At 34.8% G+C, this 25,928-nt stretch overlaps 1 protein-coding gene across 4 annotated transcripts; it reads right to left on the reverse strand.

The window, feature by feature from the left end:
- Positions 1–2,892: 2,892 nt before the first annotated feature.
- Positions 2,893–25,498, reverse strand: LOC145690929 (uncharacterized). Of its 4 annotated transcripts, none has more exons than XR_014132305.1 (3): positions 24,539–25,497; positions 21,213–21,384; positions 2,893–3,030 (listed from the first exon to the last, which is right to left on the reverse strand). XR_014132305.1 is itself a non-coding variant. In XM_081766376.1 (2 exons), the coding sequence occupies exons 1-2, from the start codon at positions 24,711–24,713 to the stop codon at positions 2,978–2,980; spliced, it is 228 nt and encodes a 75-aa protein (XP_081622502.1). In that variant the 5' UTR covers positions 24,714–25,498; the 3' UTR covers positions 2,893–2,977. The 4 variants fall into 4 exon arrangements, 1 of the variants encoding a protein (XP_081622502.1); XR_014132303.1 differs by having other exon boundaries at positions 24,348–25,495; XR_014132304.1 differs by lacking the exon at positions 21,213–21,384 and having other exon boundaries at positions 24,348–25,495.
- Between the last annotated feature and the right edge of the window lie 430 nt (positions 25,499–25,928).

Genomic DNA, 25,928 nt, shown 5'->3' on the forward strand with positions numbered 1-25,928 from the left:
GAGGGGAACTTAATGAATTGAACAAGCGGTATGAATATACACTAACAATGGGAGAAATTTTTGGATGTGATAGAGAAGGAATAAGAAAAGTGCATATAGGCTATTAATATTTATTTATTTAATATATATATTTAATATATTCTTATTTAATATTTTCTATTTTTTGTTTACTTTTCTTTGTATGTCATCTGATTAAAGGACTGTTAGAAAAAGTGAAAGGGCTCATTATAATATTCTGTTGGCGCGAAATTGCCTTTAACCTCATTGGTTTCCTCCGACCAATGAGAGAGAAGAAAAGGGCTTGCCCTTTCACTTTCTCGTGTATATAAGGTCTGCTGTCACCTGTTTTTTCTCAGTGTTTGTGTTTGATGAAGAGGACGTTAGGTCCTTGGAACTGTAACATATTGTAAGTAAAGTTTTTAATATATTTCATTCTGCTCTGCTCAGAAGTGTTTTTTATTTGTTACTCTACTTATCCAGAGACATGGAGTTTTTTCATATATTTGTTGTTGAGTTTAGTGTCCCTTTGAGCAGCGAGGTTATATGAGGGGCGATCCTACAGCTTAGGATATGCCCCACACCACACTAGCTAACGTCGCAATCCGAAGACGGGTCTCCCACGTCTAGGAAGCGTATAATAATAATAACAACAAAAGCTGCGTTCTGGTAGTGATGAAGGAGGTATTAGATCTGATATTGATATTCTGGACACTAGAACTCAATATTTATTTTCAGGTTTACGAAAACCTTATGGATCGATGCAAGAAGTGATTTGCACTGAGAAATCATATTTGAGATATACAGAAAAGGTTTTACCGCTGCACATCTTATTTTTCGATAGAATTGAAAGGTGTCTATTACCGCACTGTAATATATATAATATAAAAATGTGCGGATAGATTACCTGAAAAATTAAAGCATCAAGTTAGATTCGAACCAGGTTCCACACTTTACACTAACACAAAAAATGTCGGCTTGACATGCATGGCTTTCGGAACAACTAGAGAGCTCCCCTTCAGTTGCATTGATGAAGAACCAACTCCTTAACTCCTCTTGTTTTAAAGATCTTCGTTTTCCTTCGACAAGTATGAGTTTTCAAAAAAAAAAATGTGTGCTGCATTAATGATAGGGTACTGTTTGAACTAGAAGTATCGTTATTTGAAATAACAAAGTAGAAAGTGGGAATTTCAAACAAATCCTGTTCAGAAGTAGTTTTCTTTAGTTCCTTCACTTCATCTAGCTCAGAGTGCGTTGTTACCAAACTTACAATATTAAGGGAGTCAGAAAAAATGAAGCGTGCAATTATATTTTGGAGAAGTGTACATAAATTCCCGGAAAATTCCAATTTTTGGGTATCTTCCTCGGAATTTAACCATCACTAATGTTAACGTGTTTTGTAAGGTGTGAACGTTGACTAAATTCTATTCCGCATTCTTGGTACGTGTGAGACTTCTGTTGTATGGATTGACATATGTGTAGCGAAAAATGAAAGTAGACTAAATCCCTTTCGACACTTATCGTATGCGTGAGATTTTTGTTCACTGTGGACTATCATGTCTACAGTTAAACTTGACAATACACTACATCCCATTCCACATTATTAGCAATTGTAAGAATTTTCTGCAGTGTAGATTAACAATTGTGTAATCAAGTTTGAGGGTACAAGAAACTGCTTATAACATTCTTAGAATTTGTGAGCAATTTCCCCTGTGCGGAATAGCATGTGTGTGTTCAAGTGTAAACTTACAATAAACAATTTTCCACACTGACAACAGATGTTGAATTTCTTTGCGTTGTTTGACAATACGTGCGTCTTTCTGGCTGAACGTCTACTAAATAGCTTTACATAGTCTAGAAATGCGAGAGATTTCTCGCCCGTGTGGACTAACATGTGCGTAGCTAAATTTGAACGTTTAGTAATCTGTTTCCCACACTTTCTCCAGATGCGGGATTTTACCTGTATGTATCAACGTGCTTTTTGAAATGTCATTACCATGACTACATTCTCTGCCACATTCTTGGCACGTATGATATTTTTATCTTGTATGAATTAACGTATGTATAGCCAAAGTTGAACATCGACTAAATCTTTTTCCACACCCTTCGCATGCGTGAGGTTTATATCCTGTATGGATTAACATGTGTCTAGCCAAATTAGAACGTTGATTAAATGCCTTTCCACACTCTTGGCATATGTGTTGTTTTTCCCCTGTGTGTACTAACATATGTGCATCCAAAGTTGAACGTTGTCTAAATCCCTTTCCACACTCATCGCATGTGTAAGGTTTCTCTCCTGTATGGATTAACATGTGTGTAGCCAAATTAGAACGTTGATAAAATGCATTTGCACACTCTTGGCATGTGTTATGTTTTTCCCCTGTGTGGGTGAACATGTGTGCAGCCAAATTATGGCGTTGGTTAAATCCCTTTCCACACTGTTGGCATATGTGAAGTTTTTCCCCTTTGTGGATTAACATATGTTTGGTCAAAGTTGAACGTCCACTAAATCCCTTTCCACACTCTTCGCATGTGTAAGGTTTATATACTGTATAGATTAACGTGTGTGTAGCCAAATGAGGACGTTGATTAAATCCCTTTCCACACTGTTGGCATGAGTGAGGTTTCTCCCCTGTATGGATTAACATGTGTCTAACCAAACTTGAACGTTGATGAAATGCACGTCCACACTCTTCACATGTGCGAGGTTTTTCTTTTTTGTGGGTTAACATGTGTGTAACAAAATTTGAACGTACACTAAATAACATTCCACACTCTCCGCAGATTTGGGATTCCTCACCTGTATGTACTGATTTTTCCCTTGACAATGTTGATCTTTGACTATAGCGTTTATTAATCTTTCCGTACGTGAGATGATTTTCCCTTTTATGTGTTAGCATATGTCTTGAGAAAGGTAATCGATTAAATCCATTACCAGACTGGTTTGGAAATTTCTCATCGGAATAAGAAAAGATTCCTCTTAAAGCAGTAAAGGCATTCGCTTCTCTGTGAAGATCAAAGTCGCTATAGCGCCTGTAACAAATTCAATAAATAAGGAAGTGAAGGTAATTAATAAGTAACAACAAAAAATGAAATCATTCTTTGAAGCTCATATTTCTGTCCATTACATGATAGTTGTAGGAATATGTAACCGACAACTCACAAGGTGATTCCATATGTCTCTATTCTAAAAATAAGAGCACATAATTCGCTTTTAATGTCAATTTGTAAAATTATTTGTATATACGATATCAGAGTTAACTCAAATAAAAACAAACATTCTACAGAAAACAGTATTGAAATTAAATGATTAGAAAATTTCAACAACTTCCGATTTTGGTAAAGTGTTGTGGCTTGTGCTATATTCACTCGGGACCCTGAATCGGTTGTACAAACTGTTTGTAAATGTCTGTTACGGTTTCCGTTCTATGACAACAAATGTAAACCCAGAAATGGTTATTTTCAATCGCTCTATTTGAATACGGGTTAGCGGAAAATGTGCAACCTTATCTTAGAATGCTGAGTTGATTGTAAAATTGCATCTCCATAACTCTTACCACTATTGCCATATAGAAGAAGGTATTGAAATCTAAATTTACACTAAATTTAAGCCATTTCCAGTTTTGGTAGAGCGTTGACAAAAGTCATCTTATGTTTGACTCTCAATTGTCTGTTGAAAGAAGTCTTCTTCCTGTTTTCGTTCTCTGGTGATAAAGGTTCAAACCGAAGTGGCTAGTATTAACCAGGCATGGTTTGAACAAGATTCTGATACAGAAGATGGTCATCCAATGCAAAATGTCGCTTCATGATACCTTTAACAGTGTTCATTATTCACAAATACATTTTGAAACCAGAAGTACTAGTAATATGCAGCATAGTAACGGTATGTTGTTTTGAGACGCTCAATTCTTGGCAGCAAACCGCTTCTCCTTCTCTGTCTCCGTTATCGTTCTACGGTAATAAACGTCGAAACTGGTATTGAAACTGCAATAGTAGAGAATTTGAAAAAGTGCCCATTTTGGCAGAGCGTTTCAGACAGTGATTATGTCTTGTGTATAGACAGAGGATCATTTGTAAATAATCACTTCTCGTTATCAGTTAAGGTTTCGTTCTCTGGTTTTGTTACTTAAGTCTCAAACTAATTGCTAGTCTGAAGAAATTTCCATTAGAGTATAGTGTTAAAAGGGCGAAATTGAATCTATTCGAGGAACGAAGAAATATTTAAAAAAAAAGCAGCATCATTAAAGCGTTTACTCCTTTATTCAATATGGAAATCACTTTCGGAACTGGATGGATTAGTAAATTTGAACTATCTTCGGTGTTGGTAAGGTACATTGGATAGTCGTGAAAGTTGTGTTAAGACGCTGAGAAGTATTGGAAATAAATACTTCTCGCTATATTACAATATTCATTCTATAGCAATAAACGTTGAAGTTGGAAATGGTTAAATTAAATCAATTCAGGTTTCAATAGAGAGTTAAGTAAGAAGTTGGAACCTATTCGGTGAAGGCTGAATCAATTGCAACAAAACGTTTCTCAATATTTTTTTAACTATTTTGCTCTGATACCTGTTCACAGACGGACGGAGGAGCAAATCCGTTCTAGAGGACTGCCGTCACTTACACACAGCATAGTTCTAGTCTAAAAACCTGCGTTTGTACTTATGTACGTTATGAACAATAGCACACCATTGAGATTTACATATACAGTTCAAAAAATTAGTCGTCATATTACGCCAGATTCGAAACCAGATTTGGTATGCCTGTTCTAAAATGTAGTGTAAAAGTGTGTGTGTACAAATAAAACGAATACAATTTTAACACACATAATTTCTTTTATATCAGGATAAAAATCAATAGGACACTTTTAAAGAGGTGCTGACACATAATGAGTGGTCAAATACGTGATTTGACAGAGCGATTATTTTCAGAAAACTGAGGCTTCAGCACCAACACTGAGTAAAAGGTTTAGCTGCATAGCACACACTGGCAGTGACTTTCTGAGTAAAATAAAAATAAAACATTGATGTAAAAGAAAATGTGCTATGGCATCGTTCTGTATTTTTTGCGAACACATCCTTACCTATACACTGCTAATCCACGACCATTAAATTTGCAATAAACAAATAATTATTAATAAATATGAACACACAGAAATCCATTTTGAAGAAAAGATACAAAAGTGTAATCATATATAATGGAATCTGATTTAACCTGCCCTAATCTATGAACACATAATCTAAGATAACATACAAGAAATGCAGGAAAACAAATAATAATATACATATAGAGACATGTTTAGAAAGAAAAATGTTTCACCTGATGTGACTTGAACCCGCGACCTTTTATTCCAGACGTCAACACTTTAGCCATCTGACCACCAAGTCAACTTTGCAAGTATTGGTTTGTCCATTTTATTTGCCGTTCAAAAAGGCAAAATTTAATCAAGATGTCATAAATTACAGTAGTAAGCAAAAAATATCCGTAGTATACACGGCATAACCCCGCAAAGACCACATTCCGGGCACAGAAATTATCTACGCAGTCAAAAGAAAGAAAGCGAAGTGTGAAGATATTTGACCAAATCTATTCTTGTGACCACCCTTTGAACCGAGCACTTCGGTTTTCGTCTGCTACTGGCAGAGAACTCGCTGAAGACCCCAGCGCTTTTTAACGACAGCGTATCCAAGTTAGCAACTTTTCTTCCAAGTCATCTTACGTTTGCTGTCAGTTATCACATGAGTTTTCGAAAACTTATATGTTTGTGTCACAACAATTTCTAAATAGATTAAGGATATTATTGATTAACCTTCTATTATTGAAAATAATAAATATGTAAATTAACGGGATTGTTGCTTTGCCATCTTTCTTTTTTCTTTTCCGTAATTAAAACATATTTTCTAGTATTTATAGTTGCAAATAAGAAGTTGCATAATATTATGATTTTTGTAATTGATTTTTTAAATATGCTAAGTAATTGCAAGATAATTAATAATTAGTTAATAATTTAACTTTTTACTTTGAATCCCAACGAAGCTAACTCAACCAACCAACCCTGCAAATAATGACTAAGGTATTCTTCCTCTATAGGATAAAATAATTTACAAATCATCAGTTACCACAGTCACTTAATATTTAATTGAATTAATAGAACTTTTAGGGGATCAAGGAAGTAAAATAAAATATAGCGTGATTATTGGTAAATGAAGCTTTGCAAATTATTTTACCGTATACATTAAAAGCAATTAATCGTTTCCTGCAGGGTTGGAGTTTTGAATTTCCTTCCTTGGGTCGAAAAGAAAAAAACTTCAGTTATTAATTGTTAACTATCTTGTAATTAATTAGTGCGTTTTAAAAAATTTCAATTACAAAATTAATATTATGTTTCTTTATACTCAACTATAAATACTAGAAAACGGGCTTCAATAACGGACAAAGAGAAAATCAAAATGGCATGGCAGAAATCTCTTTAAGCTGCTCAGTGTTGTCGATTCCATTTACATGGGTGTCAGCAGACCTGCTCTTTCGAAATTTGTACAAGTCTGTACAATTACTTTATATTTAGTAAATCTGCTCAACAATAGCCTTCGCGTACTAAGCTTGTTAGAAAACAAATTTTGCAGAAAATAGAACGCTGAAGGAAATGTGTTTCTTATAATTTTTTGGCTCTTCTTTTTCTTTTTAACACAATGCTTTGCATCTCCGTCTGTTGACAAACATGATTGTCTCAATATCCACTACTGAGGAAAACATCTGGTTGAATTTTCGTTCAGCACATTCTTAAATACTAAGAGCTCAGACAAATTTAGAGCACTTATTCTCCGCGTCGTTTCAAATTACGACGGAGAAGTTAAAATTATTTAACTTTTCGGAGGCATATGTGGTTTCAAAGATGCAGAATGAATGACACAAGATAAACCATTGACTGAGTGAGTGAAACCTCATGGATGATGTCCTGGGGCGTGATTTAGTTCCATGATCTTCCGAGCGCTAAGCCAATGCTATACCAGCTAAAATGTGAAATTGTTAAAGGTTTTACGTCCTTTTTCAACAGCGGTGCTATATAGAAACATGGACCTTTAGTTGGAAGTGGGATCCGAACCACTCCATTCAAAGTGAGCTCCCGGTGGGAGTCGATCCCGCGACCACTCGGGGAGCCCGCTGTACCAGCGGAGCAACGGGAGCCTTCTATACCAACTGAGCAACGAAAAATTGATTTTTACTCCATTTATAGTTTTATTATTAGTAGGCATCTTGCTTTCCATGCGTTTTTTTTTTCCTTTTTTCACGTATTTCAGGTTTTCAGCAGATAAGGGATTTTGTCGTGAGAATGTTCGTGTTATTATTCTGCAGAACTTTTCGCATTTTATAAAGAAACATTTTGCTACGAGAACTACTGTTATCCACAGCAAGAATAGTGTCTTCGTATTCACGCTCTTATCATTCTATACAAAGTAACTCAAATCTAATAAACCTACTTACCTATTTTCTAAATTTAAATTTCTTAGAGATACTTATTGGCTAATACCCTCTTCAAAGGAAATACCACCTTGCTGTTCAAGTCTTATTATTTTTATCAAGTCCTTTTTGTTATGAAAATGTTCTTTCATTTCGAAAAACGAGTCTACACTATCGCGTTTACATAAGAAAGCATTGATTTCACTTGTAGCTTTTTTTTTCTACTCTTGAAAAGTCTTGTCTGACGCTAAAGTGCTTTTTGATTCGGACGTCTTCAAATCAAGATTCTTACTGAAGTCAACGATGTGCGATGTTTCACAGCACAAACTTTATATATGAAAGAGATGTATTTCTCTAATTATTTTTTCTTTTTCTCTTTATATAGTTTGACATCTGTAACGTGTTCTCTTGTTTCTCTTTATGTGTCCATTCCGCCTTGGTGAAAAATCATTGTTCACTTTGAGAATGAATTTACAAAATAAATAAAAATTGTGGAAATGGTTGAGTGAAAGAAAAAGTCATTTCGTAACTCTGCCATTTTTAAATAAGAAAATAAACTCACACGTAATAAAAACGTAACTTATCTAAGGGAACCCTTGTTATTTCAGAGCACTCGTCTTCGGTGCACGTGATAGATGTCTGCACGGGCCGGAATTTTTAGCCAGGGCCCGGCTCGTGAGTTTATAATGTGAGGTCTGATCCGAGTCCAAAATATGTTTTAGCATTTAGGCCCAAGCTCATGTGGCAATCAAATGAGCCCGAATTACATAAACTTTATAATTTACTCAAGATTGTATTTTTTTATTTGCAGCAATTAGAAGTTTAATATTGCAGTTCTGCTTTAAAAGTTGTTAAGAAAGAATGGTCCAAACGTCCAATAAATATTGTTGTACAGTACATTTACAAAGTTAGGCCCCAAAAGGCCCGAGAAATATTATTGTATATTTAAAAATTTACGGCCCGGCCCGGGCCCGAAGTGATATATCCTTTGTAGGCCCGAGTCCGGCCCGCGGATTGCACTATAACCTGTAAACCCATTCTCTATATAGTCTCGCTGTTGGGTAAAGACGACTAAAAACCCAACAAACGAATTTTCCCTTTGAGTGTATTCCCTCGTGGCATGCTTATCATGAGAATTGCTGTCTTATGAAGATTTTGCCGTATGAATTTCATTTAGCGCTATGAGAGTAATAAACTTACCGTTAGCGTTGCTTTCAAGTATTGGAATTGATGATGCGATTCCATACGACTAAGAACAGTGAAATTGTATCTTTTCTTCTATTCATTTGGGGATTCCACAGTTCGATTCATTGGTCATAGGTACGAGGATCTCAAGAGGAGGAGTAAGCAACACAATAACTCATCCACCCCCAGTGAGAGGATGTCAACCTTTGTTGCCAAACGTCAACGACCGCTGAAGAGCCACTTTACTGTTCTAGAGAAAGCGATCTATTGCCTCGTTACTTTGCGTATATCCGTCGAAAATATTTAGTAATATTTATGTAAATATTTCAATTGTACTGTATATATACCTTATTGTTTTTAGTGCGGAAGGACTATTTGCAGAGTTTAAATTTTTGCGTGTGATTATGTGTATATTTATGTATCGTCTCAAAATTTGCTGTATGTGTGTGCGTTTGTGTCCGTTTTTGTGTGTCATTGAATCCTTAGTCTTCCTCTTTATGCTATTCCTATTACCTTTCCCTATCCAATCGGAGTGCCGAATAAGATAGCCAAGCACGCTGATTCTTCTTTCTGCTATTACTTTCATGATCTATCGTCTTTCATTAGGGTCCAGTATTGTGGGCCATACCACATTTTAAATGCTTCCAGCTCGGATATTTTAGGTTTTCTCAATACAAATCCTCGATTAGTTTTACATATATATAGCTACAACACTAATTTGTGCAGATTGTGGATTAAGTTTTACCTAATCTTGATCTACAGATCGAATGCTTTTCTCTGAAGCCAAATGTCAACCTATAGACGTTTAAAGACCGTAAATACAATTCAAATTTCCGATGGAACTGGGGCAACTTTATGGCAGTGTGGAGTTTCATGGCTTATTTAAACACACACCTTAGATTTTGCACCTACGGGAACAGCGTGTGAGACTCATTCGAAATGTTCTGCGTTCGATTCAAAGTCTGGTATTAGAGTTTGTTTTTGAGGGAATTAAGCATTGCAAATTATGTAGCTATTGCTACTGAAAGAGATTTATTCCATAAGGGTAGAGAAAACCCAAGACAGAAACATGGGGCTGGAGGGAAACGCAGATTGTTTATGCTTATGACTTTAAATTTCGTTGTTCTGTCCATGCTTTCTTTGTCTGTGCATGATGAATGTTATTATATTCATTTTCACTGCATTTATTTTCATCTCTTAGAACTCAACGTGATGCAATTTATCCTTTCTATCTAGTGGTTCTGCAAGCAATGCCGAAATATTCATTCTTTTTTGCTCCAGTTGGAGAAATAACGTGGCATATCATGTCTTGGGGCATGTAAGTGTCATCATGCTCGGTGTCCAGCTATAAGACATACACTGAAACAATTCAACTGGAGGACGGAAGTACTATCTCTTAGAAGGACAACCTCCAAAAACTTTAGTGATTGGCTGACTACAAGTGATACAAAATTGGGTTAAAAAGAAGTAATTAGCAAATATTTCTGAAATATGTGGAAATATTACGATTAGTAACGTAGCTAAACGCAATCATCGAAAGAAAACGCATAACATGATAAAAGTTAAGCAAAAAGCACTAATTGGAATAATACACTCGGACAACTAAAAGTACTAAAGGGAAAAGATAATTAAACAAAGAAAACATGGAAATTGTTAAAAATCATGGTTCCTTTAATTATTATACTAAAAGATTAAATATCGAATATGACTAACCATGTTACTGCATGGTATATCAAACGCCGGAAGAAGCAGCGTTGGACCAACCTAACGGCCTACGCTCCCTACAAGCAACAGCTTATGGGTCAAATATAGTGAAGTGTCACATGATCGTTTTTCTGAAGTTTGAAACGACAGAGATAAATAATCTATGTATGTGTCTAATCTATTTTCGTGAAGCGTCGAACGTAAAACTCAAAGATTTCATTTCATTTTTTTTTCTATTTTTGTGATTGTAATATATTCAATATTTAATTTGGATTTCAGGCCCAAATTTCTACATGTTTAGATATTTGGTTTTCTAGCGACATTCTGCACATTTGAAGTTAGTATCAATGTTATCCAGAATGTGTAGGCTTTAATCAGAAATATTCGATGGAACAAGTATTTTCAAACGTAAAATTTATAAAATGGCCTTCTGTCAATTTTGATGAATTAGTACGGTACCTCTTTCCCCAAATTTCCAAACCTGGTAGAATATTGTGGAACAGCTAATAATTCGCTGCGTTCACTGCGTTTTGTTTTGGAAGAAGAAGTTAAGAAGAATAGTTTAGAAATTGTACCGTTTAAGAGCTGTAAAGAGTAGTTACCAACATTAGGTTGCTTTCAAGTTTTGTGTGTTTATAAGATTCCTGACAGGAATGGTTTCATCTTGAGATTCAAGGTCAAAACGTAATAGTGTCTGAAGAAAGGTAAAATAATTAGGACTTTTCATTAAGTTTGTGGTTTCGAGTTAGTTAAAGTTGGATTCTGCGCTTAAATACAGTTTTATTGATGCTAATACAGTTACCATTTCTCCAGACCTTCCTGACTGCGTATAAACTATTTACTTCGTTTCGTTTGCTTGTTTTAAAATAGTTCCGCTGGTGTCAGTTCGTTCGCTAATGATTGCACTAGTGAAGTAGTACACGAAACATATGATGCAATGTCATGATAATTATTATTGCCACCTCGCGTACAGTTTTCATATTTCGTGATTTTTTACATCACACTGACTTAAATTATACACGAATTGTTTAACAAATTCTTTATTGCATAACCACGAAATAAAAATCTCATTTAAATTGTTTGACGATTCCCACAGTGCTTGGACAAAATAATGAAAAAGCGATGTTGCATCCGTTAGTGCGCTCCAGTTCAGAAACTGCGTTGTTCATCACAGAGAAATTCCCTTTTGGTCATTTCACATCAGGATCTGACAATAAGGTAACAGTGGTTTAGCAAAAGGAATGTCGTTGTAAGCCACGAGGTGCGTAAGAGATTGGGTTTCGCGCGGAGCGGTAGTTGGTGGTGCCGAAGACACCAGGAGGACGTATGCGTTTCGCTGTGATCACCCATATCAACTGTGCCCACCTTGCGATAGTGCAAAAATCTTCTTTCAATAGAATGTAACCATGTGATTTGAATTGGCATCTCATGAAATCATTGGGAATAGAGAAGAGGAAAATTTCAGATTCAGTGTTTTCAATGATATCCTTCATAGATTCAATCAGAATAAGACTAACTCGTTTTCGAAACTAGAAAATCTTTATCACGAGTTAGTGTGTTTCGATCCAAGGCTGATTTTGGATTTAAAAGACGAACTACCAATAAATGCAATGAACAAAATCTGTCAGCTCCAGTATAGATAAAGGGAAACGTACCAAAAACTAAAATTATTTGTAGAAGTTTCTTCCAAGACATCGCACGGAGATGCTGTGAGTGAATAGGATAGTGAATAATTAAGTAGTGAGTATGAAGAGGAAACATGGTGACAGGATATTGAACCAGCGTTGTAGAAAATAAAGAAAGGTTGCACGTCTTGCCTCACGTATACGTTCAAAATTATATATGAATATCGCATGTATGCTTTATGTTATACATAGCTCTTTAAAGTGTACAAATTCCTCCATACGTCCACCCATACACAAGTAAGTTGTGAACGAGCGTTTTCCAAACTCAAGATTATTAAATCTAGATTAAGGGCGAATCTCGGTCAAGATAATTTTGAATCGTTTCTGTTAATGCAGTATAAAAGAGATATACAAAATAAAGTGAATAAATGTGTCATAATTAACAAACTCTGTCATGATAGTGCACAAATGAAAAGATTTCTGAAAGGTAAGAATGTCCCTGTTTCTTGTCACGCAAACAGTGGCATTTTATCAACAGTAGTTAAGCTGTCTGAAACCAAAGTGAACTCTCATAACTGCATTTTCGAGCTGTCAACAAGCACGAGCAAAGCTCAGAATATCAGTTACCACAAAAATGAGAAGTGCCACATTTTTACATCACATTTTCAGGTGAATTTATCTACCACTGCTTCAAAAAGTACTAGTTTGTCACAAATCTTTAAAATCCACATAGTTCATTCTCCTTACTGAGTTCGAAAGTGCATTTAGTGCACTGTTTTCAGACAGCTCAATTGAGGCCCACATAATAAAAGGGATCTAAGTTATACATGACTTTTCCAATAAGGATTATTTATATTCTGAGAAGTATTCTCCGCAGCACAATATGCAAACTCGAAGAACCACATCGCAGTCCACTCGAAGGTCTACCAATGAATGAGTTGCGTCTTGGTTCTCCTTTCAGTTTATATATTTCACTATGGAGAATCCATTTCCTGGGCATAAATAAATTTACTCCAAAAGTCAGTTACTGCCCTTGACTTCTAAGGTCCTCAGTTTATGTTTGACGTAGCTGGTTTATTGAGTGTAACGGAATAATATTATCTGGTTTTGAAATTTTAATTTTTAGCGATTAAACGGTGTGCAACGATATTTTTCTAATAGGAATTTATATACTACAGTTGATCAGCCACTTAAACATAAAATGCGAATATAATAATGCCAGAGATAGTGCGCCCTCCTAATGATATCATGTCTGCGCGCACCACAGCTTCTCCTTCTCATCCTTGTGAAAATGAGAACACAATTGGTATTGGAAAAAAAACTAATCAAGGGGCACGAGATAACATTAAAGATGCAAGGGTTTGGAAAAAATCGGCTTTTTTGAAAAAAAAACTCGTTTTTTTCTGCTTCGCTTTTTTGCTTGAGAAATGTTGGGCTTTTTTGAAAATTTAGTTTTAAACTGATAATGCAGACTTGGTTTCGCTTTTCTGCAACAAAAAACTCATTTAATTAGTGGTTCATGCAAAAAATAATAAGAAACCTCAAAAATAAACCATGACCTTCAAAGAGATTTTTTAAAATTCTTAACATATTTACATTACGAATTCCAAAGGATTAACCAATATATGTAATAATATTTCAACCTCTTATATACAATAAATAGTAAAACAATGATACACAAATACCTAGCAAAATTGTATGTAGTATTTTTACTTCAAAATATCACACACCCTCCTTTTGAGGCAAAATAAAAGAAAAACACGAGAAAAATCTGCACATCAAGAGCTTTGTTTCAGGTGGTTCTGCACATTCTTGAAATTTTTCGGTTAAGCTTTAACTTTCATATACATTGTATGAATATTTCGAACAATATTTATACTGATGATCACATATGTAATAATCTGTTACCACCTTTCAGGTGCTTCGGATCTGCAAAATCGGTAAAGCTCCAAATTCTGTACTGTACTGACTGTTCTTTAAGCTCGTTCAGAATCGGGAAAGTATCGAATTTTCTGTTCATGGATCATATACGTAATAAACGGTTCATCCGAGCGTATGGTTTCCTACGCTGTAGAACATATAACTACCATCACGACATCGTTAGGAAACTTTTTTCTCCAAAAAAATTATGGAATACATTTAAAAAGAGTAATCAATCACTGTTCCAATTCACAAGACGATAAAATAGATTGTAATAATAATCGAAGCATTTCTCTTAACATTCTATTAAGAAGATTTAGCCCATACGCAGATGAAATTATTGGAGATCATCAGTGTGGATTTACTCGAAATCGCCAAGATATTTACCATTGGACAAGTACTTGAAAAGAAATGGGAATATATTACCCAGTACATCAACTGTTTATTGATTTTAGAAAGGCTTAGAACTCGGTTAGGAGGAAAACACTGTACAACAATCTTACAGAATTTAAAATACCGAAAAAGCTAGATTTATTAAGTGTTTAAGTGAATCCTAGAGTTAAGTTCGAGTAGAGAAATACGAGCTTCCACGTCGAGATTGGCCTGAAATAAGGATATGCATTATCGCCGTTATTATTCAGCTTTGTTTCGGACTACGCTATAAAAAAAAAAAAAAAGATAGGAACCAGCACCTAGAGTTGAATGGTATTCACCAGGTTATGGTGGATGCTGATGATGTAAATCTGATAGGAGAACAATCAAAAGAAATGCAGAGCCCTTATTAAACGCTTGCAGGGACATGAGTAAATACAGTGAAATCTAAATACAAGGAAGTTTACGAGAATCGTAATACGGCAAATTAAGAATGCGTTAAAATATCAATTAATACTTTCGACACAGAGGATACTTTCAAATATCTTGGATCAGTATTACCAGACCAAAATCATACCCACAGAGAAATTAAATGTCGACTAAAATCAGGAAATTCTTGTTATTATTCAGTTCAAAATATTTTGTCGTCGCGAATTCTGTCAAGGAATTTAAAGCTTAAAATATATAAAATGATAATCATGCCTCTTATGCTTTCTGGTTGTGCAATATGGTCGCTTACGTTGAGGGAAGAATGCAGACTCAAATCATTTGAGAACAAAATTTTGAGACGAATATCTGGACCCAAGAGGAACGGGACTGGGGAATTGTGGAAACTTCATAAGGAGGAACTACATAATTAATACGATTTACCAAACATCGTTAGAGTCATCAAGTCTAGGTGGCTCAGGTGAGAAAGACATGAAGCCAGAATGGAAGAAAGTAGGAACGCCGTCAAAGCTTTAACTGGAAATCCAATCGGGAAACGTCCATTAGGAAAGTCTAGGCCCAGATGGGAGGACAATATTAAGATGGATCTAGCAGAAATAGGAATGCAGAGTAGAAACTGGATTGAATTGGATGAAGACAGAAGTCAATGGAGAACTTTTGTGGTAATAGAGAAAGAGAGAGAATATATTTAAGTTAAGCACAACTGCCCAACAAACATGAGTGAGGGGTTAGCTTTCGCGAATCTAACGTGATCTCCGGGATTCAATCCCCCATTCGACCATTTTAACAAAAGTTTTTCTTAATTTAATCTGTGAATGTAGAGATATTACTTGTAATGTGAGTCCTGGCCGACTTCCTTTCTAATCATTCTTAAAACTTTTTTATTACTAATTACCAGCAGTGATGGATTTGCGAAGAGGGTTAGGGTGGGGATGTCTTTTGGAGTGAAATCTCTACCCCGAAATTACGGAATTTCTAAAACAAGCTAAATATTAATTTTCCCTTTATTCATAAGCTTCAAACTTTTCTTAAATAAAAAATAAGGAATTTTTAGAAAAAAAAACAGCATTAATAAGAAAAGCCCCTCCCAAAATACTTTTTTTAATTTTGCTACTGATTATCAGTATAAAATGGTCTTCAAGGTTGTATCTGGAAGATTATAGCTGAATAATACAAACGAAACAATGTAATTGTTATGCCTGCACCCATAAACTTAAGCTATTCTTAAATGAAAGTTAGCAATTTTTAGAAAAAAACAAACATTATTCAGAAGAACCCCTCCCATATATTTTTCTAAATCCGATACTGATTATTTCTATCAAATGGTATTCATGGATGTGTCCGGGAAGATTATTGTTAAATCATTGCACAGCTACAGTATAACGGAAATGTGGAAGTACGGTTTGAAAGATATATTGAAAAACATAAGTTTAATTATGTGCTAGAAGCTAGAGTACTAGGCTCTAAAAGGAGAAACACGGATGACTAAAAACAAATGATCTAAAGAAGAAAAAATGTCGAAATTCAGAAGTTAAAATACAGTTAAATAGCTTCTATTATTGCCAACAAATACTACGTACTTTATGTTTACTTTAATTCAAAAACCATGGGATCCAAAACCATCATGATAGTGAATCCCAGAAAGAAATATGGTATTTCGTTCATGGAATCTAATTTAACTTTAGAGTATACTATACAAAAGGTATTCAAACACAAAAATTATGAAAACGAAAAACCCAAAATTTCCAAAACTCACGTTTTTTTTAAAAAAAAGGCGCTTTTTATGTGCAAAAGTTCATCGATTCAAAAAAATCCGGCATTTGCATCTCTAGATAAGATCATATGGTAAAATATAAAAATTAAATCAGTTTCAGAATTTACCTAAACAAGTAGCCAAAAATATGTCGAGAAAGAAAAACACAATTAAAACATTGCAAAAGAACACTAGGGTCACATTCTATGCTGGAAGAGGTCACATGAGCTTAAAGCGGAGTCCAAACCGCTTCTCGTGTTACATCCGAGAAAAATTGCCTTCCTCTAGAACTCGGAACTGGGTATAATTGTCCAAAATGTGATACACATGCCAAATTCTCACAAAGTACGCCTGATAATAATACTTTGTTCTGATCTTTAAATACTACTTAATATAATTGTCAAGTGTCATATCAGAAGGACAAAAAGGTAAACAATAGCACACGTGAAACATTATACAGAGTTACATACGGACAATTTCAAAGTACTGCAGAGTACAGAAGAACTAATTTAGTCCAAGTTAGTTCACTATGTTTTATATGAGTCCAAGCTAAAAAAATAACCGCACTTAATTTCCATATCAGTGATAAAAGTGAATTGAGTCCACCTTGGCTCCGACACATTTATACAAAAACAGATACCAAAGATACTTATGATTTCAAGAAATTCCTCTCGAGGGGTTTGTATTCTTCCCCCAAAAGAAAAGTAGGTATTTCGACCAATTTTGTCAATAGTAAACATTATTAAACCGATACAATATTTACCAATGATTCCTTTTCATCATTTGTAAATTAGTACTTCGCTATTTTGGCTATTGTTTAGCATTGGGGAGCCAACTTTTGCACCTAGTTTTTTGCGATATTTTATTCCGATGCTGTTATTTTATGGTTTAATACGTTAAATTACGTTATGAGCATGAAATTCAGACAGCATTGCAGAGCGAACTTTAGCGAGTGAAGGCGGGTTACAGCCCGCATGGAACGTTGCTTTCTATATTCGTTAGCAACAATTCACTTTCTTCTCTCACATCACTTCCTCTTACCTTTACGGTTTGTACAAATCCCCTACTGCCCTAAAAAAAAAAAAAAAAAAAAAATGTGTTCGATACTTTCTTGACTACTTGAATACGAGTATCAACTAATTTCTTCTCTAAATTATCCTACTTTTTGCTACTTTTGGCCCCCCAATACTAAACAAATACATTACTTTTTAGTGCAAATGGATATGGAACCTACAAAAATTGCGTTATTACCTATATAATGTACAGTCAAAGAATTCTAAGTTCTTTAACCTTCAAATTCTTGAAAACCTATAATCCTAATATATTCTTTTGGTCTCGGTGTATAAACGTCCGTCTCCGTCTTGGTACCATCCCTAGCTTAAAAAACTAGTTTAAACAAAAAACGAAAAAGTTCGTAAAAGTGTGTGTTCCTAATAGTGATGGGCAATGGGAATATTCCCGGCGGGAAGGAATTTAAAAAATGGGAATATTCCCGGGTTGTTCATTGGCCTATAAATTCCGGGAAAAAATTTATTTCCATTGTTTACTCTATCTTCAAAATTATAAGAACCACACAACTGATTCCTTTATTTTAATATATTAAAATTTACTTCTAGGTTCTCAAGAATTTGAAGATTAAAAAATTTAAAATTGTTTGACTGTACGTCATATAGCTAATAACACGGTTTTTTAGGTTCAATTCACATTTGCACTAAAAAGTAAGGTAATTGTTTAGTATTGGGTGGCCAAAACTGGCAAAAAGTAGGATGATTTACGGACGAAATTAGTTGATAGTGGTATTCAAGTAGTCAAGAGAATATCGATAACATTTTTTACGGCAGTAGGGGATTTATACAAAGCGTAAAGGTAAGTGGAAGTGATGTGAAAAAAGAAAGTGAACTGTTGGTAACGAAGATAGAAAACAACGTTACATGCGGGGCTCTAACCCGCCTTCACTCGCTAACGCTCGTTCTCCAATGCTGTCTGAATTTCATGCTCGTAACGTAATTTAACGTATTAAACCATAAAATAACAGCATCGGAATAAAATGTCGCAAAAAACTAGGTGCAAAAGCTGGCCTCCAACGCTAAACAATAGCCAAAAGTAGCAAAGACTAATTTACAATGATGAAAAGGAATCATTTGGTAAATATTGTATTGTTTAAATAATGTTTACTTAGGTGAAAAGGAACCATGTGGTAATGTAGAAATATGTAGAAATAGAGACGAAGTACTATTAATAAACTCTAAACCACCGTTAGTAATATACGTCGGTCTGTGTCTTCTGTAACTTGAAATTCTGAAGAGGTAGTTGGACTTCTCTTACATGTTAATTAACGCACGCAATTTCGAGAAATGGGCATGAGGAAAGGTCGTGTGTGACATTGTTACATACAAAATTGTAAAGATAAGAAAGTATATTCAAATACTGTGAACATACATATTTGCGTAAATGTTGACAAAACTGTTTATATATCGTATATACTATCAGTAGTAGTATAAATTTAATGTGTTTATAATATCAGTAGTAGTGTCTAGTTTAAAAAACCCACTTACATGAAAATTTAAACTTTTTAGTGGTTTAAAAGTATGTGGACTTAAAATACAATTGGTGAAACTTATTTTCTTTCATAGGACATATTGTAAATAAATATCCATTAGAGCGCACTCTCTAAATATAATAGAATATTAATAAAATAACATATTTCAGAATATACATTTTAAAGATTTCTCTGGGTGTTACACAGTTAAGCGTCGAAGTCCTAAGCCGGACTCAAATTATCGGGTGCGACACCCGCGTTTTCTAATTGTGTGTGTTGCAGAGAAAGAGAGAAAGGGAGAACGGAGTCAAGTGAGGCTTTGATTGTATTAGCAATCTGATGCCTCACTGACACCAACCCACACGCATGTAATAGCGGTATGACCCTGGTTTTGATTTACCCAAATCACAGTGCTGGGTCGCGGCTGTAAATGTATCATGCAAGCGATAAGTACATAAAAACATTATGTATTTGGAGCTAAACGTGAAATGAAGATGTATTAGTAAGTGTAAAATAGGTACTTCCGCCCCGGCGTGATGAAGAAAATCATAGAAAACTAGAAGTCTTGGCCACTATTGTGCATGCGCGTGAAAAGCTTCTCCAAGCTCGTCAAGGCTCGTGACGTAGCTCTCGAGCTACGTCAGAACTAGCAGAAAATGCGTGGGACAAACTCGCTATATAAGCGAGGCCCTAAGCCGAGCTCAGGTTGTTCGTTTCCGGCATTCTACTAGTGAAATTGGTCATTCGCTCCGGACGCTCATTATAAGATCAGGTATGTGATTATTTTTCTAAGACCCCCCCCCCCCGTTATGGGACGAGCACTTTGAGACTTGTTGGAAATTGACATTAAGTTGCGACTTGAAAATGAGACCAATTTTCCACTTCCCCGTTTGTCCAATGCAAGTTGCGAGTACAAATTATCAAAATTACTATTATCAATAAATCGCGGCATAGCGTGATAACCTTCTAGCACCCGGTTTGTAATGTAGGAGTTGTGCTTATACATGTCATGTAGTAATAATCTAAGGTTTTATTTTCAAATATCCGAATTGTAAGATTCTTTATATTTTCATTTTTATTTATTATTTCTTATTATTATAAATAAAAATTAACGATTGAAGTGAACTCTTTTAATTTAGACATTCTATCCCTCCCTATGTGGATTCAGTTCAGTCTTCATGAGTTATCTGGGTTTCGATTTCCAGTACAAGCTCTACCTCTAAGATACAAGTCTCCCCCCATTATTGAGATTTTTAGAGCACTTTCTAATCATCTTCGAACTAGTAAATACTAAGACGTCTCGCTACTGAGGATTAAAGGGAGTTGGGATCCGTACCAACTTTGACTGACTGGGTGGAGAGTAGGGAAGTGATCTCAAATTCTATTTCACGAAAGAAAGTGTATACAACACATAACGCCAATCTCAAAAACACATAACAGGGGACAAAAGTAATAACATACTGTGATATAAAAATAAATTTTTCTTCGAAATCTGAATATAGTAATAGAATGCAATAATCCTTTTGATGTACATAAGTTCACGAAAAATGCACATTTTTCATGAATATTCCCGGGAATTTACCCAACACTAGTTCCTGAAATCTTTATGAAGACACATTTGTGAGTTATCACGTTTCACTCCCGTATATGGTTCGTAGTAGAATCAGAAATATATTCCCCATTCGTTACTCAAGGAGATTAATCCACACAAGTAACTTCTTTTTTTGTATATAGGTTTATGAATGTCTCTTTTGTGAGTTTTAATAATTTGTTATTATTGCTATGCAATAGAAATCAAAGAAAATTCTAAATATTGCATCGTTTTAATAATGTTTACTATTGATAAAGTACATCGAAATGCCGACCTTTCTTTTGGGGGAAGGAACACAAACCCCTCGAGAGGAATTTCTTGAAATCATAAGTATCTTTGGTATCTATTTATGTATAAATGTGTCCATATGTGATATAAATACCTCGAGCAAATTATTTAAACCAAAAACCCTGGTTTAAACAAACAAACAGAAAAGGATTTAAACGAAAAAAAAAATAGTTTTTTTTCAATAAAGCAATGCAACCAATGAAAGTATTTCAGGAAGTTACCTATAAAATATATAGGAACGTACAAATATATATTCAACACGTAAGATATGTAAGTCTACGCTATACTGTGTATTTTGTGCTATCCTCGTGTTTACCTATAGGCCTATATTTACCTTCGGTGACTCGTTTTATACTATTGAACGCATCCCTTTGCATCCAGTTGTACCAACATCATGAACCTTCTCTAAGTTACATAGCAACTTTTTCTTTTACCGGCCATCCAGCACATTTCGTTTGTACAATAATCCTTGTATCGTGTACGTGCTCTAAGCACTTAAAGTGAACCTGTATGGAGAAATAGAAGTCCATAACCTAGAAGTCCATACAAGAAATAGAAGTCCATACCAACACCCATTCTTGGTTAAATTCTTTTTTCTCTTGTATTTTGTTAATGTCTTTCAAAGCCCTCCGGAAAAGTGAGGCTAGACCCATTTATTTATTTTATTTATTTATTTATTTATTTGCCTGTTTTGCATACAAATGAGAGTATTCTCGAGCACGCATACAGTTGTCAAAATTACAAAATAATTACATATATGGTATAGAAAAAAACTTAGATAAAATAATACATACATAACTATGAGTTTTATAAGCTTATACAATCATAATATAATTAACAAAGAAAAAAAAAACATTTATACATTATCTTCAAAAAACTCATTTACCGAGTAGTAACATTTATCTACTAAGAACTCATGAAGATCCGATTTAAACATATGCCGTGTCCAAAAGCGCATAGTGCACACTTCGAGGATGCACACTCGAAGTCTACAAATGGAGTGCACACTAAATAGTGTACACTTCATCAAATTAGCTTTTGATCCACACTTGTTTACAGCGCCTCATCGTGGTGGAATGTTGAACATTGATAACAAAAGAAGGGAGAATTTCAAGTACTAGAAAAAATTACCTTTTTCTTTTTTTAGATGAATGACTTTCCAGTTACATTAGAGATAAATATATCACAGATTGACAATATGGGGTAACCATAAAATGACTGGAGAGTTTCTTTCATGTATGCCAAGAGCTTCAGTTTTGCAGTATCTGCAAATATTTATCAGCATAAAAACCACTAAACTATTGGCGATGTTCTATTTTATTAATCATGCTTGCGCGAGGGAATATTTATTAATCCCCCGGAAGAAAAGCAGCACTGGTGGTTAGGGCGCTGATGACACTGTTGCGAAGAAGCTTAGGAATTTTATTGCAGGTGAAAGTAGGAATTTGCAAAAGCGTTAGGACACCGAAGGTACCGAGGAGAGCGCTATTTACAATAATGTGGTTCAAAACTACTTTGGGAGAGAGTTTATATTGAGTATAATTCCTTTGTGTACGGTAGATACAAAACAATGACACTATAATTGTCACCGTTCTACTGTATTGCTCAGTTACAGGCATACTGATTAGACTATCTCTACCATATTGTGCTAATGTTGAAGTTCCTTATATGCTACTCTTTCTTTGTGAATATTTAGATTTTACCCGTATATCTTCAAAATAGTGCCTCCATGTTCTTAATCTACACCAAAAGTTAACTCTTACAAGGATGACAAGGAAAGAAGTGGTGGAGTTGAAGAACATGAGGACCAAAATTAACAGGAAAAAGCTATTGTGTCACTATGAAATACCAATTTATAAGGATCAAGTGTACTCAAGGTGGATAACCCTAATTAAAATAATATGTTAAAAATATAAGATTACTATCTTATAAGCCCGCTTAAATGAGTTCTGTACATTGTTTACACTTCAACATCTGAGTGCACTTCACTATGCTTTCGGCGCCCTACATCTTTCTTGAAATATACCCGCTGTCTCTCCTACATGCTTCCCACTACGAAAATGGTTACTCAGTAACGAAACAAACCCCCTCGTCCAAATATAATCATAAAAAGCTACTATCAATCTAATAAGAATTTTATGAAAATTAAGAGACGGTTTTATGAAAAAATACAGTATGCAATATAGTGGCTCTCATTGTTCAAATATACGGAAGGAATTATTTGTTCATAATCAATTCATAATAGGATTATATAAATAAAAAGGAAGGCAAGTCTTTATTTTGGCCATTTCATTCAATGAACCCATTCGTAACCAAGACTGAAAAGAACACCTCCTGCGAGCATCTAACCTGCCTTCACTCGCTGACGCTCGCTCGGCAATAATATGTCAATAATTATTTCAATTAAGCTACATAAACCACGTAATATTTAAACACAAATGCCTTTATAGCATTATCAAAGAAACTATTTGGTTGCTTTCCCTATACAATTTTAAATTCCATTGCATACTCAAAGAACACAACATAAATACGTTTGTTATTTGCGTAACATTTTTATATCCCACTTGTAAAATCACTAACTTGTATATTTATCAAGTAAACTATTATTAGATCAGCCCACAAATTTATTCACCTCAACAAAAATATTAAACATATGTCCTTTAAAATTTTATTAAGTCACTTTGACATTATTGTTGTTCCTACGACGAAGAACTCCCATCTTAAGTACGCAAGTGTGCTAACGTAGTGTACATCCTCGCACACTACGTACTATGCACTCGCAGACTTGTGAACTTGAACCTTTTGACGCACACTAGGTGACGTCATTTCCGGAAATAAGCGTACTTCGAATGCACACTTGTATCTTTTGGACACGGCCATAGAATATGATTTGTTTTTTTTTAGAAAGTCAGGTAACTTATTGAAACTTTTTGTACAGTTAATATATACGCTTTTTTGAAAAAACGAGAAATTTTGGGGGATAACATGCAAATTATTAACGAATCGAGTATTGTATTCGACCTACATCCTGAGTAAAACCACAAACGTCCATAGTTTTTGTTCCAGTATAACACATTTTAAGTGCAAAGTTTCAAAATTTTGGGATAAATTTCTTTCTCCCGATTTTTTCTTTGCAAAAGCCTCTATATAAATAAAACACTATCGTGGAGCACCCATATTATAAATATATGCAAAAAATGTTGAGAAATGTGTAATCAATAATAAAGTAATCATTATTTCATCAAGATAAGAACTACTTAAAATTTGTATGGATGTTACGGATATTATTATTATTATTTGGTATACGCCACAGTTGGTCTATATGTGCCATTCCGTTTCCAAATTGATGATTATTAATTTACATGTCCTATACCTAAATATTTATCATATAGTATTGCTTTTAATCTATAAACTTTTCGAACCATATTATCAATCTGAGCCAATTAATATATGAAAAATTGAACATTACCTTTCTGGCCGAACTGAACTTGAACTTTTTGCTGTTAACTGTTGGGAGTCCTTAGAGTACGACGCGCAAGTCTTTTGAATCACTATTTTTTTTTAGCGTTTCTGTATTACTTTCAAATGCAGGATGAACTTGTGCTGCAGATTCTGATTTCACTGTACCAACGCTTAGTTTCGCATCCAAAGAAAACATACCTGCATCCTTCTCCATTGTTTGCTCTCCTTCCGTTGTAGATAATATTAATTCTTTGTTGTCAGTCATAAGTTCGTATGTCCACCCTTTCCCCTCGAGTGGATCTTCCTGAGGTAAGTCATAATCAATTTCTTCTTTACACATCAATTCCAACTTAACAGACTCCTCACCAGCCATTATGAATTAAGATTTAAGAAGAATTTGACCCTGTTCTTATATTTCCCTTGTATTTTATGCTGCCACTGTTAATGAAATGATGTACAAGAACGTTCTCAGAAGCAACTTTATACTTCCAATCAAACAAACAATCTGGTTTTAATAACGTACTGTATATAATTGATTTTTTAAAACAATAGGTCTTCTTCTTCCTCTCCAGTTTAATGTTTCAGGTAACGAAGACAGTTGGGTAGTTATTAAAAGTATTAATCGTATAATAAATTAATAAAAGCGTATTACATAACAAAGGGTGTCTACGAATAGAGAGATAAGTGTAAAATGAGAGGTTTTTACCAACTCCCACGCAGTGACACGAATCTGAATACGTTCTTCTCTTCTCTTCATAAGACTATTAACAGTGAAATAGGTAGGTGCACTAGCTTTCTAGGCAAATGTGCTACTAATGCAAATTGGTCAAATGTGTACCTCAAACAGACGATTTATGATTGAAAAACAAAATAGAATAAGATACAGGACACAATCGGGAAGAATTGACATAAGGCGGGGAAAAGTCAAAATCAGGAAAAAGGCAAAGTCAGAGTCGGGAAAGGAGTTCAGACAGGGAAATAGGGCGAAAAGCCAACGTGAACAGGGCAAAAAAGTAGAGGAAAGTGGGAAGTGTAAAATGAAAATAGAAAAGAGAAAGAGTATAAAAAGAAGGGAATGTATGTACGTGTAAATGGAACAGAAAGTGTAAGTGTAGTGTAGGTGTATCACTGGGCCCACTTAATCTTCTTCCTCTCGGAGCACTAGCAGCTACGAGGCACGCACTAGCACAGCCGCAGTCGAACTCCCCCGGAATACGTTTCAACACTTGGTTGGTAGCTTTAACGAGCAGAAAAAACGTTTGTTATAAGCAGGGTTAGGAACATAGCGTTTAGAACTTTTTTTCTAATTTAAGATATTTTTGTTTGCCATTTTATGAAAATTTGTTGAAATAGATGTTGTCAATGATTGTAGCTAGGTAGACAGATAAATAATATTTACAGATGTTATCCGGCTATAGACAACGTATTGTTTATGTACTAATATCCTGTATTTAACAAATTTCGGTTCAATTTTACTATACGAATGTTTAACAGGTATGAATTCAGGTTGTAGTTCCGGGGGGGGAATATCCCCTCGGAGAAAAATCATTTCCACTGGAGAAAGAAAATTTCAATCGCACTATGTAGA

This window comes from Thermobia domestica, chromosome 7 (assembly GCF_964235325.1).
Source record: "Thermobia domestica chromosome 7, izTheDome1.hap1.1, whole genome shotgun sequence".
In the NCBI taxonomy this organism is placed as follows: Eukaryota; Metazoa; Arthropoda; class Insecta; order Zygentoma; family Lepismatidae; genus Thermobia; species Thermobia domestica.